Source organism: Natrix helvetica (assembly GCF_964273705.1).
Source record: "Natrix helvetica genome assembly, chromosome: Z".
Taxonomy (NCBI): domain Eukaryota; kingdom Metazoa; phylum Chordata; class Lepidosauria; order Squamata; family Natricidae; genus Natrix; species Natrix helvetica.
This window is the reverse complement of record NC_138554.1, coordinates 109217581-109240699: the sequence shown is the minus strand read 5'-3', so window position 1 is coordinate 109240699 and position 23119 is coordinate 109217581. Positions and strand designations below refer to the sequence as shown.

At 38.0% G+C, this 23119-nt stretch overlaps 1 protein-coding gene across 2 annotated transcripts in view; it reads right to left on the bottom strand.

Annotated features, from left to right (window-relative positions):
* The window catches only part of SLC25A13 (solute carrier family 25 member 13), a 135876-nt gene extending 117315 nt beyond the window's left edge, over nt 1-18561 (bottom strand). The window contains exon 1 of one of the 2 annotated variants that reach the window (XM_081933511.1): nt 18435-18561. In XM_081933511.1, coding sequence (XP_081789637.1) covers nt 18435-18446 — 12 coding nt within the window. In that variant the 5' untranslated portion in view covers nt 18447-18561. Of the gene's footprint in view, nt 1-6621; nt 6726-18434 lie in introns of those variants that run through there. The other variant, XM_081933512.1, reaches the window with a different exon arrangement.
* Between the last annotated feature and the right edge of the window lie 4558 nt (nt 18562-23119).

Genomic DNA, 23119 nt, shown 5'->3' with positions numbered 1-23119 from the left:
CTTACATGAAGACAACAAGATCAGGATCACTAGAATTACAGAGATATGCTGTTCTAAATGGCAAGCCTGAGACAGAGAGGCTTACCTCCTGTGACCCAATAAGTAACACTGTTTCACCCAGCAATGAAACTCTGCGTCACAGCCCACAGCGTGATCTGATCATGGAAAGGGATTGCTGGTAAAATCCTCCAATTCCAGATCACATCGATTTAATTTATACTTGTATCTATGTTTCTTCTACACATCAATAACCTAGCAGTTGTGAACAAATCCATGAGCATCAATGGAAAATTGATAAGTGATAAGTGGTAAGAAGAAAAAGGGTTCAAGATAGAGGATAAGCATCAATAAATTGCTGTTTAAATTTCATTCATGCATTCCAACAAAATGTGAAATTAACATAGAAATTATAAAGAAAATGGGCTCATGAGGACATGGTAAACTAAAGATATTCTGAGGAATTTGGGGCAATGTTATAACTGAAATTGCTGGCCGGGCGGAGCACCTATGAAATCTCAACAGGTAAAAGGGAGATTGTGAGAGTGCCCAAACATACTCTAGACAGAGGTTCTTTGTGAGTACATGGCAGGAACCAAAGTTTTTGTGATTTGTTTGTGATTTTTTCAATAATTTTATTAGAGATTGTATTATACAAATACGTTTTATACAATTTCATAAAAGTTAAATGAAAGAAAACAGAAAATGAAAAAGCATACAAAAAGATAAAGATAATAGAACTCTTATTTCTACCTCCTTGTAAACTGAGATTGTTTCTTTTCTTTTTTTAAAAAAAGAATTTTATTGGTTTTACAAATTTTTTTAGGAAAGGGGTATTGGATATGTGTACAAATTTTGACAGCTACATTGTGCAGGAAATGGTATTCCCCCCAAGACTCATAACTTTTACAAAAAGATAAACAAGATGTTATTGCTTAGCTAACTTCTGACAGCTTATTCTTGCATTATATGTTTCAATAATTTCAATCATTTACTTTGTATCAAACAAAAAGATTCATTATATCGACAATTGCACTATTTTTCTGACTTACTTTTGTGATCTGAGTTTTCTCATTGTTGCCTCCCCCCCCCCCCGCCTACCAGCAAAGCCTCGGCACCTCTCATGTCTTGTGTAGTGTCCTCCACTTTATCTAGGAGGGCTTTGTTTTTTTCCATGAAGGCTTCCGCCTCCATATTTGTATTAATTCTAATTCTACTGCCCTCCCAGAAAATCAGCATACCTAAACTGAGATTTTTTCATTTCAGTGTAAATCATTTCAGTGTAAGTGCCAGAGGCATAATACAGCCTCAAAGGACATAAGATTTGACTAATTGTCATTTCTAAGTCACTTTGGAATTAATTTTTTACTGTTCTTTAAATATTGAGAACCTCTGTAACATCAAGTCACTCACTAGATGGATTTTTAAAAATCTTTTGCAAAATAAGGTTTAGATACAAGTTTAGGATTCTTTTTTCAGAATTAACAAAATGTTGATTAAAGTGTTAATTTAATTAAAGTGTAAATTTACAAATTTATAAACAAATTAATGATCCAGCTGGATTTAATAAAATTAAAGCATACAGTATCCTTCACTACAATAGTGGGATAAAGCAAAACATTTGATTAAACTGTATTTGGGGTGAGTTTGTAATTTTTAGAGGATTAAAATGGGATTTTTAATTAAAAATAATCATTAAAACATTTTTTAAATTTATTTAAAAATTAGTAATAGAAATGCATTAGATATTTGGAAAAAATTGATTATAGCTAAGTGATAACTTGATTTCTATGACTAGAAATTAAAATCCTTTTAGGCACTGAAAACTTTTAAATCCAAATTTGCCTCTTAAAGTTAATTAAAATATGATCTTTAAACACAAAGAGCTGTTTATTTATTTATAGTATTAAATTAATTACTTTTTAATGATTCTCCATATTCCATTTTTACAAATATTTTACAAATATTTCCTTCTAGGAGAGATTTTAAAATTTAAAGAACTTTGAGAGGAAGTACCTTAATACTTATTTATACTATTTCTATTCATGTTTACCTTCCCAATCTGTTTATTTTCTGAATTCTTGTTCTTGTTTTTAAAACATGAATATGTTATCTGCAGGTACATAAAGTCATTTTTGCGTCTTTATGTTTACAAAAACTTAGCAAGCTGGCTTTTTTTATTAGAAAGTTTTATTTATTTATTTTTCCATGCAACTTCTGTAAAATCACACAGAGCAAATTAAATTTTTTTCTGTAGTCCAACTGACACTTTTTCAAGGCTAGCTTTACAGGCAAATGAACTTCTGAATGCATATCACTGGCATGATATCTTACAGACAAATGTGTAACCCTTTGCTAGAACTAAGCTAGTATTAAAAAACTTGGGATACTCTACTTCATTTTCTCATCATCCCAACTAAAATATTCTAGTTCTATAACAGAATAATGTGCAAATTTCAGTTGGTAAATTTAAACCTTTAAGTGTTTGAATATTTAAAACATTCTAGCACATCATCAAGGCTCAATAAAGGATATCTCCAAAGTCATAATAGACTAGATCAGGGGTGTCAGTTTTATTGATGGACGCATCAGGGTTATGTTTGACCTGCGAACGGCATGGCCAGGGGGGGCCTGGCCAGTTCGACGTTACTCATGATGGGGGGGGGCTGTGGTGGCCAAGTGCTAAGGCAGGACTTTCCTCAGACAACCCCTCACTTTCATTATAATTTTCTTCCTTTGTTTCTTTTCTTTTTTCTCCCTTCTTCATTCTCCTTTCTTCTTCATTCCCAACTTTCTTTCTTTTTCCTTCCTTGCTTTCTTCCCATCTTTTTTCTTTGTCTTTCCTCTTTCCCTTTCTCCTCTCAAGTGCAAAAGGGGAAACATTGATTTTGTTTTTAGTTTGTTTTGCTAGCCTTCTGCCAGAGAAAAAAGAGCCCAAGGAGGCCATGTGCCCTGGCAGAGGCACTGTGGGCCTGTGATTTGCTGTTTGCAGGGTGGATCATGAGCCAGATCTAAGCACCCTGCGGGCCGGATACGGGCCACAGGCCTTGAGTTTGGCACTCCTGGACTAGATGTTCCGAGTGTTAAACATATAACGATGTTTTATCTAACACCAGAAGTTGAATAAAAATATAAATTGTAGAATAAGAATATAAATTATTAATAGCAATATGCCTGAGAATGCTCAATGAGATTTTAAGATTGGCTTGTTCTAAGAGAAAAATATTAGGGCTGAATAAAACTTAATGATTACAAATATATACAGTAACCCTGCTCCAAGTAATGGCTTCTAGAACATCCAGTTATTTTCAGGTTTTATTTCATTTTTAAAAAACATAGAAAATATAATTGATATCAACAAGAGACTAATTCACAATCACTAAAAGTCACCTCTCTAATTGACACTCACTGGCAGGCTGCATTATTTTAAAAGTAAAGTGATAGACAGGATGACTTAATGTCGATGATAAAAAAGACTAATGGAAATGTGAAAATCATTCAAAATTCAATGCAACTCCACTGTAAAACTCTAATCAGATTTAGACTATGTGATGTGATGGAGCTATGAAGGCAATTTTTACTTATGGGAATAACTTCTAATTGCTTTCAGATATTCTGCTACATTTGAATATTGCTATTGAAATCTTAGCGCTGAAAAGCAACATGCATTACAAATAACAATAAAATATAAAACAATTTTAAAAGGGAATGCAGAGAAGAAATAAGAGGTAACCAGCCTTAGTAAAAAATCTCATGTGCACTAGCTTATCTTGCAAAGTAAATATAAACATAAAAAAGAGAATCCATTAACTTATTATTAACCAGGGATAAGAAATCTAAGCATCTATCATAACAGTTTTTCTCACTTGTATCCCGGTTACTTTACCGCATTTGACCAATACAAATTGTATTTGTAAAAATAAATAAAGAAAAACCAAGTGTGAGGCTTTGCTTCCCTCATCTCTTCAGCTAGGAAAAAAAATACAAATCACATGCACTGAAAAGTAGACAGTATGTTGCAACTGGAAACTGCAACTTTTGCCTTTTGCTAGATTTTCCATGATTTGCTACTTAACCATTAATCTGGATTTGTACAATACAAGTGCAGATAAACTAATCTAATTCAAACCATAGTTGTAAACTACATCAAAACTTTCTGCCTTTACAACCAATGACTGTATTCAGATTAAACAACATTTTAAATCAGAGATACAGATCCCAGTTCAGAACTTCCATACATATCTACTTCAGGCTGCAGGGCCACAGACAAGAGACTGTGGAAGCTGCAGTCTATAATATTTAGAGGAACATGGCTGGGTACCATTGTATCAAACCAGAGCTAAGCAATACTCAGGACTCAAAGCACATGGCTTGTGTATCTTATGTTGTGCTTCTCTGTAAGTGCTATAAAAGAAGAGTATACTTTCCTGACATTCTGAGACTGTCAGGATAGATGGACAACTAGAATGTAATTCCCAATTTATTTCTCAAAACTTCAGTCTCTCCTATGTGAGTCAAGGCTTCACCTGTTATGGCTTAGTATTGTAGCAATGGAAGGTTGTTGGATCACATGATGAATTCTATGGTTGCAAATTTTAATCCACCAGGAAAATTTCTTCAAGAAAGGTAGAATGATTTTCTGCCTCACAAATAAAACACTTTACAAAGGGCAATTTACTTTGAACAAAGAGTACTGAACTTTGTGTTCTGAGAAGTTATTCACCATTTGAAGAGTCAAGTTATCTTTGTTCTAATAGAAATCAGCAATGTTATCAAATGTCTCTAAGTAGATATTTTTCAAAGATGATAAATCTGGTTAAGATTTAAAGCAACAGTGCTCAAGCACTTTTATAATACTTCTTTCTTTTTTTAATATTGTCCAAATGCATCATTTTTATATATCTATTATACTTTCAAATGCTGTTATTATAAAAAGAAAAATGCCTGTGGCCTAATTCTTATGAGTAATTGTACTTCACTGCCATTTAAGAAGGCCAAGGCAACATTTCTGATACAACTTGTGATTCAGCTGTATGTTTCTAAGGTACTCTAAAACTGTGAAATTATTTTAAAATACAAAAAAGTTAGTAAACAGGTTACTTTTTATTATTTTAAGAATTTCCATTTTTTCAATTCTATAATAAACTAATTCTACAAAATTGATATCTCACAGGATGAAAAGGTTGAGTACTTTTCCCTCCTTATACGTATATTTTATATAAAGTATATACCATCCAACACCTGGCATACTCAGTGGAAACTCTCCTACTGATTTCAAGCACTCAAAGAACATAAGCTGCTTTATAACATCACAAAGTATATCTTGATCGACATATTATAAGAATCGTTTCCTTATCCACTGTTTACAGAATAAGTCAAAATTGGCTGAGGTCAAACAGCTAAGCCATAAATAATGACTTATAAACCACAATTGTTGAGTTTATATAATATGCTAAGCAACAACCAAGTTACGTTAGATCTTAGCATAATGTGTGAATTCAAAATTGTATCTAAATTTTTCTTGTGTCGAACAGATACTTTCCCATCCTGTATGATTTGGTATAGAGACTCATCCAGGAAAAAAAACGTCCCATCTACCATTGACCTCTACATAGTTCAGTATTTTTACTTGAAAATAAATATCATTGTATTTCACTATGATAATAAATAACTAAGGTGATCAAAAATAATTCAGCCTAGACTTCAAAGAAGTCTAACCATTCTGTCCCCTTGCCTGGTGTCGACCTAGGGTTGCAAGCAAGACGCTCTATAAATTATCAGCATTCACTTACGTCAGCTTTATTTAAGTCTATAATTCTTAGCTTTTTTAGTCTTAAAAATTAAAGGTCATGTAGCTAAAAAAGATGAAAAATATTACATAACAACTCTAGAGGATGTTGTGCCAGGGGATTGCTGTCCATTAATGTCAATTAAGCTGAGAATCATTTTGACAAAGGCCTGCAAACCTGTGATGGCCAAGGAACACATGGAGTGGGTAGAATATTGGCAAAAAAGTGAGGTCATCATGAAAAGTACTATCGGGGAAGTATTTTTTATGTGATATATTTATGCTACTATACCCTTTTAAAATTTGTTTCTACCCAAAGACAGAAATCTATACTGTTCATTCTTCACAATCATAGTTACCTGAGGTTCAAAAGGGCCATGCAAAATGTGTAAGTATTGTAAGTTATAGCATTCTCACTGATAGAAGTATCTTCATTCCATCAGTGAGAATGCTACAACTTACTCTGTGTGTATGTGTGTGTGTGCGTGTGTGTGTGTGTGTATTCAAAACTAAGTAGAAGTCTATTAAATGAGACTTGCTCCAAAATAGAGTAGGATTTGAATACCAGTAGTGTAAGATTCTCTATTCCTTGTATTTCCTTCACCAGGTTTAACTAACAAAAGTGAATAACTTTTGTTATTAATAATTATTATAGCTACATACAACACTGCAAGAAAAAAAAATTGCACATTTATTTTATAGTAAAAATCTTGCTATAGATGCACTCTTGCAGATACCCTTGGGTAGTTCAGTAACTGGATTTCAATATTAAGTTCAAAGAGAACTTTGCATTCAACAGATTAAATAATATCATCAGAGGTATCCCAAAAGCACACCTTTTTCATGGCAACTTCCTTCTAGAATGGTATATCCAGACATCTGTTGGTTTCTAGTCTGATGATGTTCCAGAAGATACAGAAAACTTGGTTAATTTCAAAGGCTGCGGGGAAGAATGATGGTGAGCCCTTGTAAGATTTTTATTTTTCTTCTTTTGTATGGCATCTCTATTATTTTATTGTTCTAGATTTTTATATTGTAAATAGTAAACACAATAATTGGAAATTATGCATTTTTAAAAAATCTGTATACAGATAAGATGATAGATAGATAGATAGATGATAGATAGATAGATAGATAGATAGATAGATAGATAGATAGATATAGATGATAGATAGATGATAAATACCATATTTTTCTCACTATGACACACTCTCCCCCCCAGAAAAAAAGTGGGTGAAAATGTCTGTATGTCTCATAGAGTGAATATTGAGACGGGGAGGGAAATTGATGCGGCGGCTGGCACTTTCATTGCTGAGCAGCTGGTCAGTGGTTAGATTAGTCTCCCAGAATACCATCAATCAGCTGTTCTAGATGGCGGGTATCACTGCTACCATCTATCGCTGCCACCACTAATGCCACCGTCCAATTGGGCACCACTGAATGACGGCAGCAGTGATAGGCAGCACTGATCCCTGCTACCTAAAACAGCTGATCAGCTTCTGGGAGGCTGATCCAACCACTAATCAGCTGCTCGGCAGTGAAGGCTCCAGCGTTTTTCCCGGCAGCAGCAGCTCAGCTCAGTTGACCAGTGGTAGATGCAAAGGAACAGAGTCCTGGCGAGCCACATGCTGTGATAATGTGCTGAAGCTGACCAGGTTTTTTCTGCAAGGACGCTAGCCAGATGAATGCCGGATGGATGCTGGGAGGCAGAGGCAGATTTTTTTTTCACATTTTCTTGCTTTCCTCCTAATATGCATCTTATGGTTGGGTGCGTCTTATAGAACGGAAAATATGGTAAATAAGAGAAGAAAGCTGGGATAGAAAAAATGGCACTCTTCTTCATCCATAATTTAAGGATTTGTGATGCATTAAATAAATATGTTATTCTCAAACTGAAGAGGCTTACAATCTGCAGGCAGAATATGAATTGATTCCACTTCAGTGTCTATATTCAACTGATACATTTGTCTGTTTTGACTTCCAGTCCTTAATATGATTCCTATAAAGAGGAAATCCTATTTAATGTAAACACTAGAGTAAAACATATACTCTAGTAACAGATTTCCCACTACGGTAGTAACTAGTAACAGATTTCCTACTAGAATCTTAAAAGTATGTCCTTCATTTTCTATAGCTATTGACATAGGTTTTCTATTGCCTATACTTCATTGCTATGTTTATTGTTTAGAAACTATTACATTTGTGTGGAATGTTCATGGGATGCGAAGGAAGGAAATACCATATTTTTCGGAGTATAAAACGCACCTTTTCCTCAAAAAAGAGGCTGAAAATCTGGGTGCATCTTATATACCAAATACAGCATTTTTTTGCCTCCCAAAGCCCCGCTCCCTTCACCAAAATGGATATGCATACCCTTATGGAGGCTTTCAAAGAGCTTCTGGGGGCTGGTGAGGGCAGAAATGAGCAAAAAAGTGGCCTTTTTTGCCCCCCCCCCTGCTCCCAACAGCACTCTATAAGCCTCCATAAGGCTATTCATGCTTTTTTTTTAACAAAATGGGCCCATTTTCGCAGGCCGTTGAGATGATCTTGAAGGTGTAACCAGTGGCCTCTTAAAAGGCAAATTGGGAGGAGTTACGATCTATGTCCATGAAACTCAGGACTGTGTATGTATGGAGGAAGGATAGAGGATTTCACAGGCTGGGCTAGGGGATGGGACCCCACTTGGAACGGGATAGCCATGGTTACTAAGAATAGGTATCCTTACATATGAATGGAACGTTAAGAAATGAGGTAGAACAGGTCTGTCCAATAGGCAAATTGACTCAAAAATAATTATAAGAGATTACAGGCTTATATGAATGGGGAGGTTTGCAAAGTGCAAAAATGTTTTTTTTTTCCCTTTTGGAAAGCTCTTTAACTGATTGATGAGAATTACATTGATCAAGTGTTGTGCCAGCAGAAACAAAGTTTTAGGCGCTGCAGATTGTCAGCGATTTCCTTCTCCAGCACATGGACAAATACACCTGGAAACATCTACCTACCTACTATCTCTCTCTTCCTATCTACCTACTCTATTTCTCTCTCTCTCTCTACCTACGTACCTATCTACTCTCTCTTTCTCTCTCCCTACCTATCTACTGTATTTCTCTCCCTCTCTCTCTATTTCTCTCTATCCCTCTACCTACCAACCTACCTACTCTCTCTCTCTCCCTACCTATCTATTGTATTTCTCTCTCTCTATCTCTTTCTATTTCTCTCTCTCTCTATCCCTTTACCTAGCTACCTACACTCTCTCCTCCCTACCTGCCTACTGTATTTCTCTCTCTCTCCCTTTATCTACCTACCTACTTTTTTTAAAAAAAAAAGCCTTTTCAAAAGCTTGGTGCGTCTTATACGCCGGTGCAACTTATACTCCGAAAAATATGGTAAATGTTGTATCCTATCTTTAAAGCAATTCCTCTGTCAGAATCCTGATTCTTTTTTTTAAATTTATTCATTCATAGAGCAATTTTTTTCTTATTGGCATGAGGAAAATGTCAGTGTATGAATCTTCAAAGACTGGAATAGACATGGCAACAGGTCAGCCAAAGGGGACTGTTTGGAAACTGAAACAGTATTTGCTGTATGAGCATCAAGGAGACAGCAAGGAGCCTGGGTGTGCCTTAGCTTAACATCTGTGCTGAGTTCTAAACTAGTCTGCAGCTATGAACTGAAACTAAAAATGTTCTTTCCTCTGCTTGTGTTTTCTTATATTTACTACCACATTGGAAAACCTGCATTGGTCTAGTATATGTATTTACTTCATGTGTTATATTATATATAAAATAAGTTAATGAATCCTGCTAAATCAGTTACCTGTGTGTGCTTTCTGGATGTGATTGCTGCAACCAACCCTGACCGAAAAGGGTTACTAACATAATATTTACAATACATCCATTAAAATGTTTTCAAAAATCCATTAAAATAGAACAACCAATGATTGGAGTCAGATACCTTTCTGATATTTCTAAAGAAAGCAGAATGCTTTGTCTTGTTAAATAATAAGCTTGATTTAAATGAAGTATAGAATAGATATGCCAGTCATTAACCCCTCCAAAGATAGTCTATAGATAAAGGTAAGGTACACTTTTTAAAAAACCATCCCAATAAGACCACTCTTATTGGAATGGTTTTTAAAAAGATCATGATTAAATAGCAAGAAATTAATATTCGTAAAATATGTCAGTTACTTTCAAACTTTACAAACATTAATTTCTTGCTATTTAAACTTTGGTATCACATTTAAGCTTTGTGGAAATGACTCAAGTATCAAACCAGATCAGGGAGACCCAGGTTCATCCATATTCATCTATGGATCTTAACTGGATGACTTGGGTCAAGTCACTATCCATTGACCATTAAAGACCATAGAGTCTTTAATGAGAACAAATGAAGAGAGATTCTTGGTATCCCAGCTAAAATAAAGGTGCAAGAAAGATGAACAGATTTCCCCATTATTTGTACATACTTTTGGATGGAGGTGGTATTCAGCCGGTTCTACCTTATCTACCTACTGTATTTCTCTCTCTCTCTTTCTATCCCTCTACCTACCTACCTAACTTCTCTCTCTGTTTTCCTAACTATCTACTGTATTTCTCTCTCTATTTCTCTCTATCCCTCTACCTACCAACCTACACACACTCTCTCCATATCTACCTACCTACTGTATTTCTCTCTCTCTCTCTATCCCTTTATCTACCTACCTACCTACCTACCTACCTAACTACATACTCTCTATCCCTACCTACCTACTGTATTTCTCTCTCTTTCTGTCCTCTCTATCCCTCTATCTCACTACGTACTTTTTTTTAAAAAAAAAGCCTCTTCAAAACCTTGGTGCATCTTATATTCTGGTGCGTCTTATAATCAGAAAAATATGGTAATTCGATTATGCAGGCCACCTGTAATTTCAAATGTTGACTAAAAGCTCTCAGATAGCTATGGTCCAACAGTTATCAGCAGGTGGAAAACATTTTACATTTAAAAAGATTTAAATAAAGAACATTATTGGCAGCTTTCCTAAGTTAAATTTGTAAAATAAAGATTTTTGCTTTAAAGCACATTTTTCATCTTTACTCTTTCTGTGGGGATTACCAACTTTGTTAGTTCCACAAGACAGAATGTGCAGAAATAAAACAGATATTTCTGAAACAGAACAAATAATAATGATTTGCAATCTAGTGATAGCAAGTAATCCTATACTACAATTTAGAATACCAAGTAATGCCCCCATTTATTGAATTTGGCTCCTTCCCCCGAAAAAGGTTTTAAAGAAATATTGGTTTTTCTCAACTAGTACCGATTATAGCAGAATAAGAGAAAATTGTATGAGGCAGCATATAAAGAATATACAGTCCAGCAAACAAGGCAAAAATGACACAATGGTGTGTGTACAATGAAAGTGTTTAGCTGAAAGTTCACTTACCAAGAGATAATTCTGATGTATTATTTCTTATATTCTTTGGCCTGAACCAACTGCAACTTGGCACATAACATCTCCATGGAAATTGAGAATCTTTCCCTGACAGATTCAGTAGCCCCTCAGATTCCAGAATAATAATAATCATAATAATGTAGTAATAAAATTTAAAAAATTGGCAGTTAATTAAATTACAAACAACTGCTACAAGCATTATTTTAAAATAAAGAAGTAATTCTAAAGCCAAGACAAGAAATATACAAGTGGCCCTTGACTTAGGATCACAACTGAGCCCAAAACGTATGTTGCTCAGCAAGACCTTAAAGTGAATGTTGCTCCATTTTACAACCTTTCTTGTTAAATGAATCACTGCAGTTGTTAAATGAATCACTGCAGTTGTAAGATAGCTGTTAAGTGAATCTGTCTTTCCCATTGACTTTACTTGTCAGAAGGTCACAAAAGGTCATTAAGTTACCCCACGACATTGCAGCCACCATAAATATGAACCAGTTGCCAATTATCTGAGTTTTGATCAAGTGACATGGGGAAATTGCAATGGTTGTAAAGTATGAAAAATTGTCAACTTTTTTCAAATCACTTTTTTCAGTGGTGTTGTACCTGCAGTCACTAAACAAATGGTTTTAAGTCGAGGACTACCTGCAATTTTATAGACGAAAGGCTGTTCCCATCCACAAAAGAACAATATTGAAAGTATCATAAAGGTTTTAGTAATCTAGGAATTTTCAATAGCAATATCTAATTTATACACTAATTGTTTATTAATGCAATTTTTGTTTGCAGAACATGATAGACCATTAATCTTGATTTACAAACCACAGTGGCTAAACTTTTTCACCCTGGTGGCCGAACCCAACTCTCCCCCCAAAATGCAGTGTCACGTTATAGTATGAAGTGTGTGAACCCACACTAATTTGTATATTATGAACAACTCTGGAAAACTGTGCAGTATAAATACAGCATTGGAAAGATCTACGGTATTAGTAATAGCCAAAATATTTCACAAAGAACATTGTTTCAGGAACAAAACACAATTTTGAGTTTAAATGAGTTGTTCTGACTTTCCCAGAAGTATTCTAGCATTGCTTAGACCAGCAATGGCAAATCTTTTTTGGTTCGTGTGCCATAAGGGGGGAGCACAGGGGGGTCATGCACAGGCGTGCCGCACCCATAAAGCAACGTGCGACCCTTCCAGTGCGCATGCGTGCATGAGAGACGTTTCCCCCCATTTTTTGCATGCTTTTTTCGTCCCCAGGTTCCAGAGGCTTTATAGGAGCCTGGGGAGGGCGAAAACAGCATGCCCCGCTCCCCCAGAGGCTCACCAGAGGTTTCAGGCACGTTCAGGAGGCTTCCCTGAAGTCACTTCCTGTTTGCTCATAGGGTCGGTTTAAGCCCTCCGGAGGCTTCAGGGACCTTCAGGAGGCTTCCTTGAAGCATCCGGAGGACTAAAAACGACCCTACGAAGTTTGCTTGTAGGGCTGTTTTTAGCCCTCCGGAGGCTTCAGGGAATCCTTCTGAATGTCCCTGAAGCCTCCGGAGGGCTTAAAACGACCCTACAAGCAAACCAGAAGTCTGTTCCGAACTTACGGTTTGCCCATAGGGCAGTTTTTTGCGCTGAGGCTTCACAAAAGCTCCTGAAGCCTCCAGAGGGCCTCCAGGGGGAGGGCGGGGGAGGCTCTTTTTGCCTTCCCCAGGCTCCTATAAAGCCTCTGGAGCCTGGGGGGGGCGAAAAATGGCTTTAAAAAAGGCTGAACTCAGCTGGCCAGGACAATGTCTCGTGGGCCGTGACAAATGGCTCCACATGCCACCTGTGGCACGCGTGCCATAGGTTCGTCATCCAGGCCTTAGACCATTTTGCAAGTACAGTGACCATAAAACAGTCCCATTTTGTTCCCAAAGCAATTCCTTCAAATTGAAAAATTCTTGTCTGTTTGGAACTGGAAACACCTCAAACGACATTTGACTCCCTGGATATCTAAAAATCTTGACATGCCCTGTTTTGAAAGACATGTTTATAAATAGTAATAGTGTTAAAGTACCTATTCACTGTCGAAGAGTTTGGACATTGCGATGAAGATGTTTAGCAATTTGAGATGCATATGAAGAAAAATACATTGAAGTGAAAAAGAATATACAAAAATGAATGAACAAATTAAAATTTAAAAAGTAGGCATGCAGGATTCTGATGGAGACAGAAGCCTTAGAAAACATGTCACTGACTCACCAATCCATTGTTTGGCTGAAGCAAGGAGGAAAAAAGCCAAATATTATTAAAATACATTACAGGAAAATGTTTACAGAAACCAGATAGTAACCTTCAAATTTACTTGAGCTCTAGTCTAAAAAACACTAGCTATGTGGGGACAAATTATCATTATATTACAATCTGGTTCTGAAATTTCTATGTACATTTTCAAATTTATAAATATTAATTAATTGCTGACATTTCCGCAAAGAAAACATGTTTGCTTTTCTAATATTTAGGATACTAAGAAACTGTGCAACTCTCTATAAAAATCTCATCAGTTTTATAAAATATTGCAAACTCCCATAAAAATATTTGGTTCTCCAAAGCAACTTCAAAGCACAATCTGATTTGTATTGAGGAGAGCTTCAGCATCCAAATAATGCTTATTCAGAGGAATATATTATAGATTTAGTTAGTAGGGGGAAATAATTAAATTAAGTTAAATTAAAGGAATGGTATTAAGCTTGCATTTTAGAAACTTTTATTCATAAAATTTCATGGATCCAAGCAAAAATTTCAGTTTATCCTCTACCTTTATAAATCTTTGTTTGCACAACATAACATGTTTCCCCCAAAATAAGACAGGGTCTTATTTTCTTTTGACCCCTTAAATATGTACTTGGCCTTCCTTATTTTCCGGGAGGTCTTATTATTTTTGAGATGCAGAAGGTGGCGAGCATGGTAACCTCATTGCTACTACTGTGTTGCAATATTTTGAGGGAGGCCTTATTTTCGAGGGGGAGCTTATTTTAGCACATGCGCTCAAAAGCCCAATTGGCTTATTATTGAAGGAGGTCTTATTTTTGGAAAACAGGGTACTAAACCATAAACCAACCAAGCATCAGCTAAGTATTCTCTGTAAGTCAAGTGTATATTTAATTTAAAGTGTACTGAGTGAATCCACAAAATTAATATATTTGTAAGTTACGTTTTTATAAAATAACTCAAAACAGTGATATAATTATAGTAATACCTTTTCACTTAGTACCTTTGCCATAATAACCAAACTGTCAGGTGAACTGGGTTGAGAAGGGCTGAGAGACTCAAATTCACCCAGACTCCTTTCAATCTTAAATTATAAGGGAATTTTTGGGCTGTTCATGTTTCAAGGGAGACCATGATAAACTTGGATGGAGCCATGGAAAGGACTAATAAATTATGCCAAATCTGTTACATTATATACTACAAGTTTCTCATTCTTCTGCCTCAGAAAAGATGTGAAAGCACACCCAACTGTTATGAACACTATTCAAAGTGCCACCAAAAGAGAGGTGGGAGACTCAGAGGTAACATGGTCTTTAGTTATTCACGGGTGTCAAACTACTGACACCATATTGCTGTGATGTCTTTTTCCCTTCATGGAGATGGGGTGGCCGTGGCCTGCGCATCTGGCTTGCAGGCCGCCAGTTTCACACCTCTCCTCTAAGATATTGTATGATGCCTGGCTAATGATCTCAAAACAATTTACAGTATAAATAAAATCAGTTTCATTATCTAAAATTAGACAAAAGTTTTAGATCATAAAATATGATTTGTTTCAATAAATTAAATCACTTTAAATCAATTCTTAATACCACGCAGGACAACATAGTGTCTTCAAAACATTTAGACAAATCACTGCTAGAAATTCGTTAAGTATCTCAGCAGCCTAGAATAAAAGCCCAATAGAGATTTAAAAAATTATCATCAGACCAACCAAAAAGCCATTCATTAAATTCAGGGATTTTTACACCCTTCTAACAAATGTTATTGTATTTGAGAATGGATATGTTAAACTTGTAGGGCATAAATGAACAAAGGACACCAATCTTTTGTGACCTCTTTGCAATTTACAACAAAATCTTACATATTTTAAGAAGGTCCAATATGTGCACTGAAAACAAATATTTTCAAAATTATAGCTTTGGTTAATATTAATGTTGAAGTAGTGTCACCATCACAAAACCTCTTTCATGTAGGAATTAATATGACAGTTTATGTAACTAAATCATTACCAGTGTGACAATATTGTACATATAGCTTATTATATACTTTGGACACTTCCTAGGAAACTGATTATCATTGCTTCTTTTCACATGTCCATCCAATTTTCTTGCAAGTAAAAACTGATCCTGCTATATCTGAGGCAACATGGAAATTATCTCTGTGGTACTGTGTGCATGATAGGCCATTCATATAAGCATGGCTTCACTTGATAACTTGCATGTATGAATACATTTGTTCAGCATTTTCTGTTTGTCTGGCTAGCTGCAATGAGAACTTCCTTACAAGAAAAGATATTCCCATATTCATAATGTCAGTTCCTTACTTTTTCACCTATATATTTCTGAAATTTCACTTTGATCAGCCAGATGCCTTCTGTTCTGCCAGACCATTGCCAAAATACCACCTTATATTATGCATATGTCCTTATGAGGATCATTTAGTATAGTCCATGAGCCATATATTTTATTGCTCCACCCAGACAACTTATCATCTACCCTAAAAAAAAGCAACCTTCTGACCAAAAGCATGACTTTTATTTACTGGTTTTCCTATTCAACTGTTATTCGGATAAATCCTACCAGATTGCTCAGTTTTGTGACTCTAAGTACCATCCATCTCTCCTTCAATTTCAAAAATGGTACTAAAGTTTTTTAAACATACACACAAAAAATATATGGGTAGAAGACAGACAAATAAACTCAGAAGTACAAATACATTCATTCTCATTCTCAATCTATGTATGTATGTATGTATGTATGTATGTATGCATGCATGTATGTATGAAAACATGTTTAGTGACCACAATTGAGACTAAAAATTTAAGTAAAGTAGTAGCTAAATGAAAATCACATGACTGAGACTGCTCCAATTTTATTTCAATTTTATTTTGCTTTTTGTTATTTCTTTGAGCTGAATTGAGATTTATTTTGGAGGATATCTTGGTATGGAATAAATAACCAAGTGAAAATAAGAACAGAGAGTTGTGAATATCATAAATGTGAGCACTCATCACTAAGTTGATTTCTAGCACGACTGTAACTTAATTACAAAAAAAATGCAGTTGCTAAATAAAGACAATCTGTGTGCTTGTGTATGTATGTGCTTGTAATTTGTTTTCATTTAGATGAGACTGCTGGTTTTATAATCATAATGAAGGTTTTATTGTTAATGTTTTACCATTTTTCTTTTTTCTTTTCACTTTTATTTAAATATCAATATTAAAGAGCAAAGTAATAACATAAAATACACTGCTCAAGTATGATACAATTAATAAACCAAAAGTCACTAGTTTAAATACCACTGTTGTGCAAACCACTATGACTAGTGTCATTTAGTACACTGTCCAAAACCAACAAAGATACTGGCTTGATTCACACAACACAGTTATTCTATGATTAATTGAATAGTTTATACAATCAGTCAAACGTTCTGGATTCATATCATAAAATGAACCGTAAATTAATCACAAAGCATGGTATACGCAAAATACTATGCTAATATGCAGCTTACTACTTTGGGCTTCAATGAATTGGTTTCTCTAATGAGATGCATGAACCAACACTCCATTCATTGCATCAGTCAAATGGTATTTAAAGGGAGAGAGGAAAAGAAGCATAGAGACTAAGATATTTTAATGCCTGAGATTTTTTTTAAATGTACTTGTTAATAAGTAATCACTACACTTTTAATATAATTTCTCCTCTTGGCTAACAACCAGCTTTGGCTCTATATTTGAATTGGGGAACAGTCAGTCAAGTGACTTTTATCACTGTTGAAACCAGTCTTACTTAAATATGACCTTTGTGTCATTCTCAGCTCTTTGAACTGTACAGGTGTTATACTCGGAACAGTTATTTCAAAAATATACTATTCCAACAGAGAAAGAAAATTCTTATGCTTTGCAAGATAGTCTCCATAACCATGCAGGATCTGAATTTATATCTCTAATAGGAAATCTGTTTTCTAAATCAAGAACAGTTTGCAAATTGAAGAGATCACAGATAGAAATGGCACTCCAAAGCCATTTTATTATTTATTAGAGAGGAAAGAAACAGAATCCAGTTTCTTTCAATAGTGCCGGATTATAAATGTCATTATTTCTCACCATTGGCTATTTTTGGCTAATGGAAAGTGGAGTGCAACAATATTCACAGCCTCCCAACCCATTTTTAAAGACAGAAATCCTGGGCAGATCTACCATGAAATAAATCCATTAATAAATGTGACTAAGCCCAAATTCATATTTGCAAGACCCAGAATGGATCTTACTATTCAGGTAGGCAACTGACTGTGAAGGACAGGCCTTCACCCATAGCTGTTTTCTAAAAAGGAACCAAGAACCCAGAGAATAATCTGAATGTATCCAAAATACTTTTCTTTCTGTACTGCAAACTCTTTAGCATGTTCAGTAAAACTAAGGGTGTAAGGGGGGGGGGGTAGGTTGATCTGCTAATGGCCATGGACCCTAATAAAACAATCAGACCTCCATCCTCAAAAAATACTATCCTGAAAAGGCACTATCAGATCTGGGGAAACTTGTTAAACTCTGGCTAGGCGTTGTGGACACTGGACTACATAAACTAATTGGGCTATATGGATAATTAGCAAGATTTAGCAGAGCATTTCAGCAAGATCATTATGCAACTCCCCTGTCTCCGTTCTCCTCTCAACAGGCAGCGAGCTTCTTCCCATCCACTGCCTCAGAGCCGTCAGGGAAAGGCCAGAAGACTGAAGCTAATCCTCTTCCTCTCCCTTCCCTATTCGGATCCGGAAGCAGCGCGGCTGGGGCTCCGCTACCCAAAGCGGGCCAAGCGACCCAAGGACAGGCCGTAGGTCACACAGCACGCTGCCCATTTCGGCCGCCCCACTAGCCAAGGCTGCCTGCAGAAAGCCCGGATTGGAAGCCATTCGCACAAGGGAGCAGTATAAACCAGCAAGTGTTTCGCGCTGCTCTCCGCGCACCAGACTCTGGGACTTACCTTGGCAGCCATGCTTTTACCTTGTGCAGCCGGCCCCTTTTCCCCGGCACAGCGAACGAAGGCAAGTAGTAAGCGGCTCCGGGACTGACGCGCCAACCAGCCGAGAGGAAGGGCCGCTTCTGCGCGCCCATTGGCTGAAACCAGCCTCCAAGAGCAGCTGGAATGCGCGTGATCCGCCGGTGTCCTCGGGCCTGGCGGAGCTGGCGCGAAAGCGGTTAAGCAAATCCATGCCTGGAATTGGCCCCGAGTGGGCTTCGCGCCGAGCGATTTTGTAAATGCAATTTTGGTCTGTTGTTGCAGCTGCGTCCCTTAGAGTGGAAGCGCTGTCTTTTCGTGAGTTTGGGGCGGATCGATTAAATAAAGAGAGGGGAAAGATTCAAAGGAAATCTAAAGCTGATGTCCTTGCCGACTTTGCATGAAAATCAGCGCCCAAGAACAAATTTTTTGTCAAAAGTTTACATCTCCCTTCTAAAGGGTTGATTACATTTGTCATTAATATGTCTTTCTCCAGGATAGACTCCTCTCTTATCGCAAAAGTGTCAAGTGTTAAGAATGTTATGGCCAGGTTAAGGAAAAACCAAGTTCGTGATGGCTCACAGACTTAAGTGAACCATGTTGTGGAGGAAAGGGTGTCAGATGTATATACTCTGTTTCCCTGAAAGTAAGTCCTCCCTGGATAATAAGCCCAATCGGGATTTTGAGCGCATGCACTAAAATAAGCCCTCCCCGAAAATATTGCAACATAGCAGCAGCCATGGCGACCACACTCACTCCCTCCTGCACCTGAAAAATAGACCTCCCTGAAAATAAGGCCAAGTCAAAAAATAATAATAAGACCCTGTCTTATTTTCTGGGAAACTCGGTAGCACACAACACTTTTGCGTAAGCTGGTTACCGATGTGTTTTTGGATGCAATTTAAGATGCTGGTGGTTACCTATAAAGCTGTAATGGCTTGGGACCATGGTACTTGAGGCATCACCTTTTTCCCAGAATTTCTACCCATCCAATTAGATCAAATAAGATGGAAATGCTGCAGATTCTATCAGTCAAAGAATGTGGCTGATTTTTCTGCAGCAGCCCTTGCTCCTGTGGAACATTTTCCTTTTGGAAATCAGAATTGCCCCATCTCTATTAACGTTCTGTTAAAGTAGAATAAAATATGGATTAAAATATAAGAATGAAGACGTGGCATAAAAGGAACAGTTAGAAGCTTGCTTAAAGGGACAGGGAAATGTCATCAGCCTTCAACCACAACATGTTCCAGCAAATGTCCCTATGTCAAAAGTCCAAAACCACAAGGTTCAATTAAAGTTCGTTAATGGCACATACTCCATACCTGTAACAAAAGGAGAAGTAAGACCCCCATCTCCTTATAAGGCTTTTTCCCCAAGGTAACCAATAAGAAATGAGTTAAGTGTTTCCATGTTATGCTGTCTTTGAGAATGTATAAGAATGCATGCTTCGATAATGAAGGTCGTTCAGAAATTCACAATGTTAGTCATCGGCTAACTTTTCTGAACCTGGCTGCCAAATAAACTTTTCCTGTATCCTGAGAAGTCTAAAGCCTGTCAATTTCTGCAACAATTCTGGTGACCATGGGGCAGGACTTAGAGCAATATTTCGCTGAGGATGGAACGGACCGACCGGTGCCCCATCGAGGCCATCTCGCCCTTCTTCAGGCGCCACGGAGATCTTTCTCTGGAAGGGGGCCGATGACCCCTCTTGGGCATCCAGAGGACACAACCGATCCAAGAATCTGACCAGGATCAGAACAAGTTAATAAAAATTACGCCAGCTGAGAAAGAAGACGCCTGCAGCAAGTATCAAAAGAATTGTAGACCCACTCGGTTAGGAGTGGAAGAGGGGGACCGATCACCCCCCTGAGCCCGGGATAGCGTCCCAAATGGAACCGGCATATCCTAATGAGGCTCTAGGTTTGCGTGGATGGTTAAGTCATCGCAGTTCCTGAAGGTGACCATGGTCTTCCGGCACCCCAGGTCAGTGACAGTGTCTTAGAAATAGAACATGAGAAGGTGGGGAATGTTCCTTGAACGCCTCTCCAATACATGTTGAGGAGAAAAAAAAACTTTGAGAGAGTTTTAGTAAAGTCTCTGGCAGAGAAATTATCCTCACCCCTTTGTACAAGCCTCAAGGAGGAAAGAAAAAGAAAAAGAGAGTCTCAACGAAACATTTAGTTCCTGTCTGTTTTAACTTGCATGGTTGTCCTTGATGATGTATTTAAGTGGTTTTTTTTGTTTTGTTAAAAAGAAAGAACAAATGGTCCCATTAGGTGGGGCCAGGAGAAAGAAAACCAAAAAGGTTATTGAAGGGACAGATCAAGTGGACCACAAACCTGGTCCAAGGGAGCAGTTAAGATAAAAACTCAAATTGCCCCTAAGGGAATTTTATTGCCAGAAGCTGAGGGAGAGCTATGTAAAGTGTGGATATATGCTCCATTCTCAACGGCTGATTTATATAATTGGAAGAATCAAATTTCTGCTTATAGAGAAAATCCAGATGAGATGCATGTCCTTTTTGCATCCATTTTTCTGAACTCACCAGTCTGCTTGGGCTGACATACAAAGTCTGATGGAAATTTTATTAACCCCAGAGAAAAGAAGGCTGGTGAAGGTAACCATGAATAAGCCTTTGCAGACGGATCATGAAAAAAAAAATCCAGACTGGACATGGTTACTGAAGGAACCAGATTAGGAACCTAGTACATTCAGCTGCAAAACTATTGGACCTTAGTTTTGTTAGGACTCAAACAAAAGTTAAGAATTTAGGGAAAGTCTATTAAATTCAACAGAAACAGGATGAAAATCCAGGGGAATTCCTAGAATGCATTTACCAAACCTTTAGACAATATACCACATTAGATCCTGAGGTTGAAGAAAATAAGAGAATGGTCAATATGATCTCCAGAAGATAGGCTAAAGATACAGAAGGATCTTGACAAACTTGAACATTGGGCACTATCTAATAAAATGAAATTCAGTGGTGAAAATAATAATAATAATAATAATAATTTGAATTTATTAGCCGCTCCCTTTCCAGGCAGGACTCGGGGCGGCGTACAATGGGCATATAAAACATAAAACATGTGTACAAACACACAAACATACATATATACAGAGACACACATGCACGGAGGAGGTAACAAATTACAACATTTAGACAGTTAAAAATCACCATTAAAATACCCCAATTGTAAAAAACCCAATGTACAATTAAAATTTAAAATTTAAAAAGACAGTCAGGAGGAGTGAGAAAAATTACGGTTGAGCCAGGCCAGATAATTGAAAGAGGTGGGTCTTCAGCTGTACACGGAAGGAGCGGAGATCGGAAGTAATCCTGATGTCACGGGGGAGGTCATTCCACAGGGCTGGGCCCATCACAGAGAAGGCTCTGCTCCTGGGTGTCGCCCCCCGACACTGTTTGGCGGACGGCACCCGGAGAAGTCCCTCTCTGTGTGAGCGAATTGGTCGTAGGGATGTGTGGGGCAGGATGCGATCCTGCATGTAACTAGGCCCTGTGCCATGAAGCGCTTTAAAGATCATAATCAAAACCTTGAAACGCACTCGGTAGACCACAGGAAGCCAGTGCAGCTCGCGCAGGAGAGGTGTTACAGGGGAGTATCTAGTCCTCCCCATAATCACCCGCGCGGCCACGTTCTGGACCAACTGTAGTCTCCGAGTGCATCTCAAGGGAAGCCCCATGTAGAGAGAATTGCAGTAGTCCAGGCGAGACGTCACTAGCGGATGGGTGACTGTGCGTAGGGCATCCCGGTCCAATAAGGGGCGCAATTGGCGCATCAGGCGGACCTGATGGAACGCCCCCCTTGCCACAGCTGTTACATGGTCATCCATGGACAGCCGGACATCTAGGAGGACGCCCAAATTGCGCACCTGTTCCATGGGGGCTAGTTGCACGCCCCCGATGGCCAGAGATGGAAGCACCTGGTTGAACCGGGAGGCCGGAAGCCACAGCCACTCCGTCTTGGAAGGGTTGAGTTTTAGTCGGTTGCCATCCATCCAGACCCGTATGGCCTCCAAACACCGGGACATCATTTCGACGGCCTCATTGGGGTGGTTCAGGGTGGAAATGTATAGCTGAGTATCATCAGCATACAGATGATATCCCACCCCAAAACCACGGATGATCTCGCCCAGCGGTTTCATGTATGTGTTGAACAGGAGAGGCGAGAGCACCGACCCCTGTGGCACTCCACATGTGAGTGGCCTCCGGGTCGATCTCTGCTCCCCTGCCAACACACGTTGCGTCCGGTCAGAGAGGTAGGAGCCAAACCACCGTAAAACGGTGCCCCTGACTCCCAACCCCTCTAGCCGGTGCAACAGGATACCATGGTTGATGGTATCGAACGCCGCCGAGAGATCTAATAGGACCAGGATAGAGGAACAACCCCTATCTCTGGCCCTCCAGAGATCATCAACCAATGTGACCAAGGCCGTCTCCGTGCTGTGCCCGGGTCGGAAGCCGGACTGGTGCGGGTCTAGATAATCATTTTCCTCCAGGTGACGTGGGAACTGCTGTACCACCACACTCTCTACAACCTTCGCTAAGAAAGGAAGGTTGGAGACTGGACGATAATTGACTAGGTCCGTTGGGTCCAGGGAAGGCTTCTTGAGCAGGGGCCTCACCACCGCCTCTTTCAAGGTGGCCG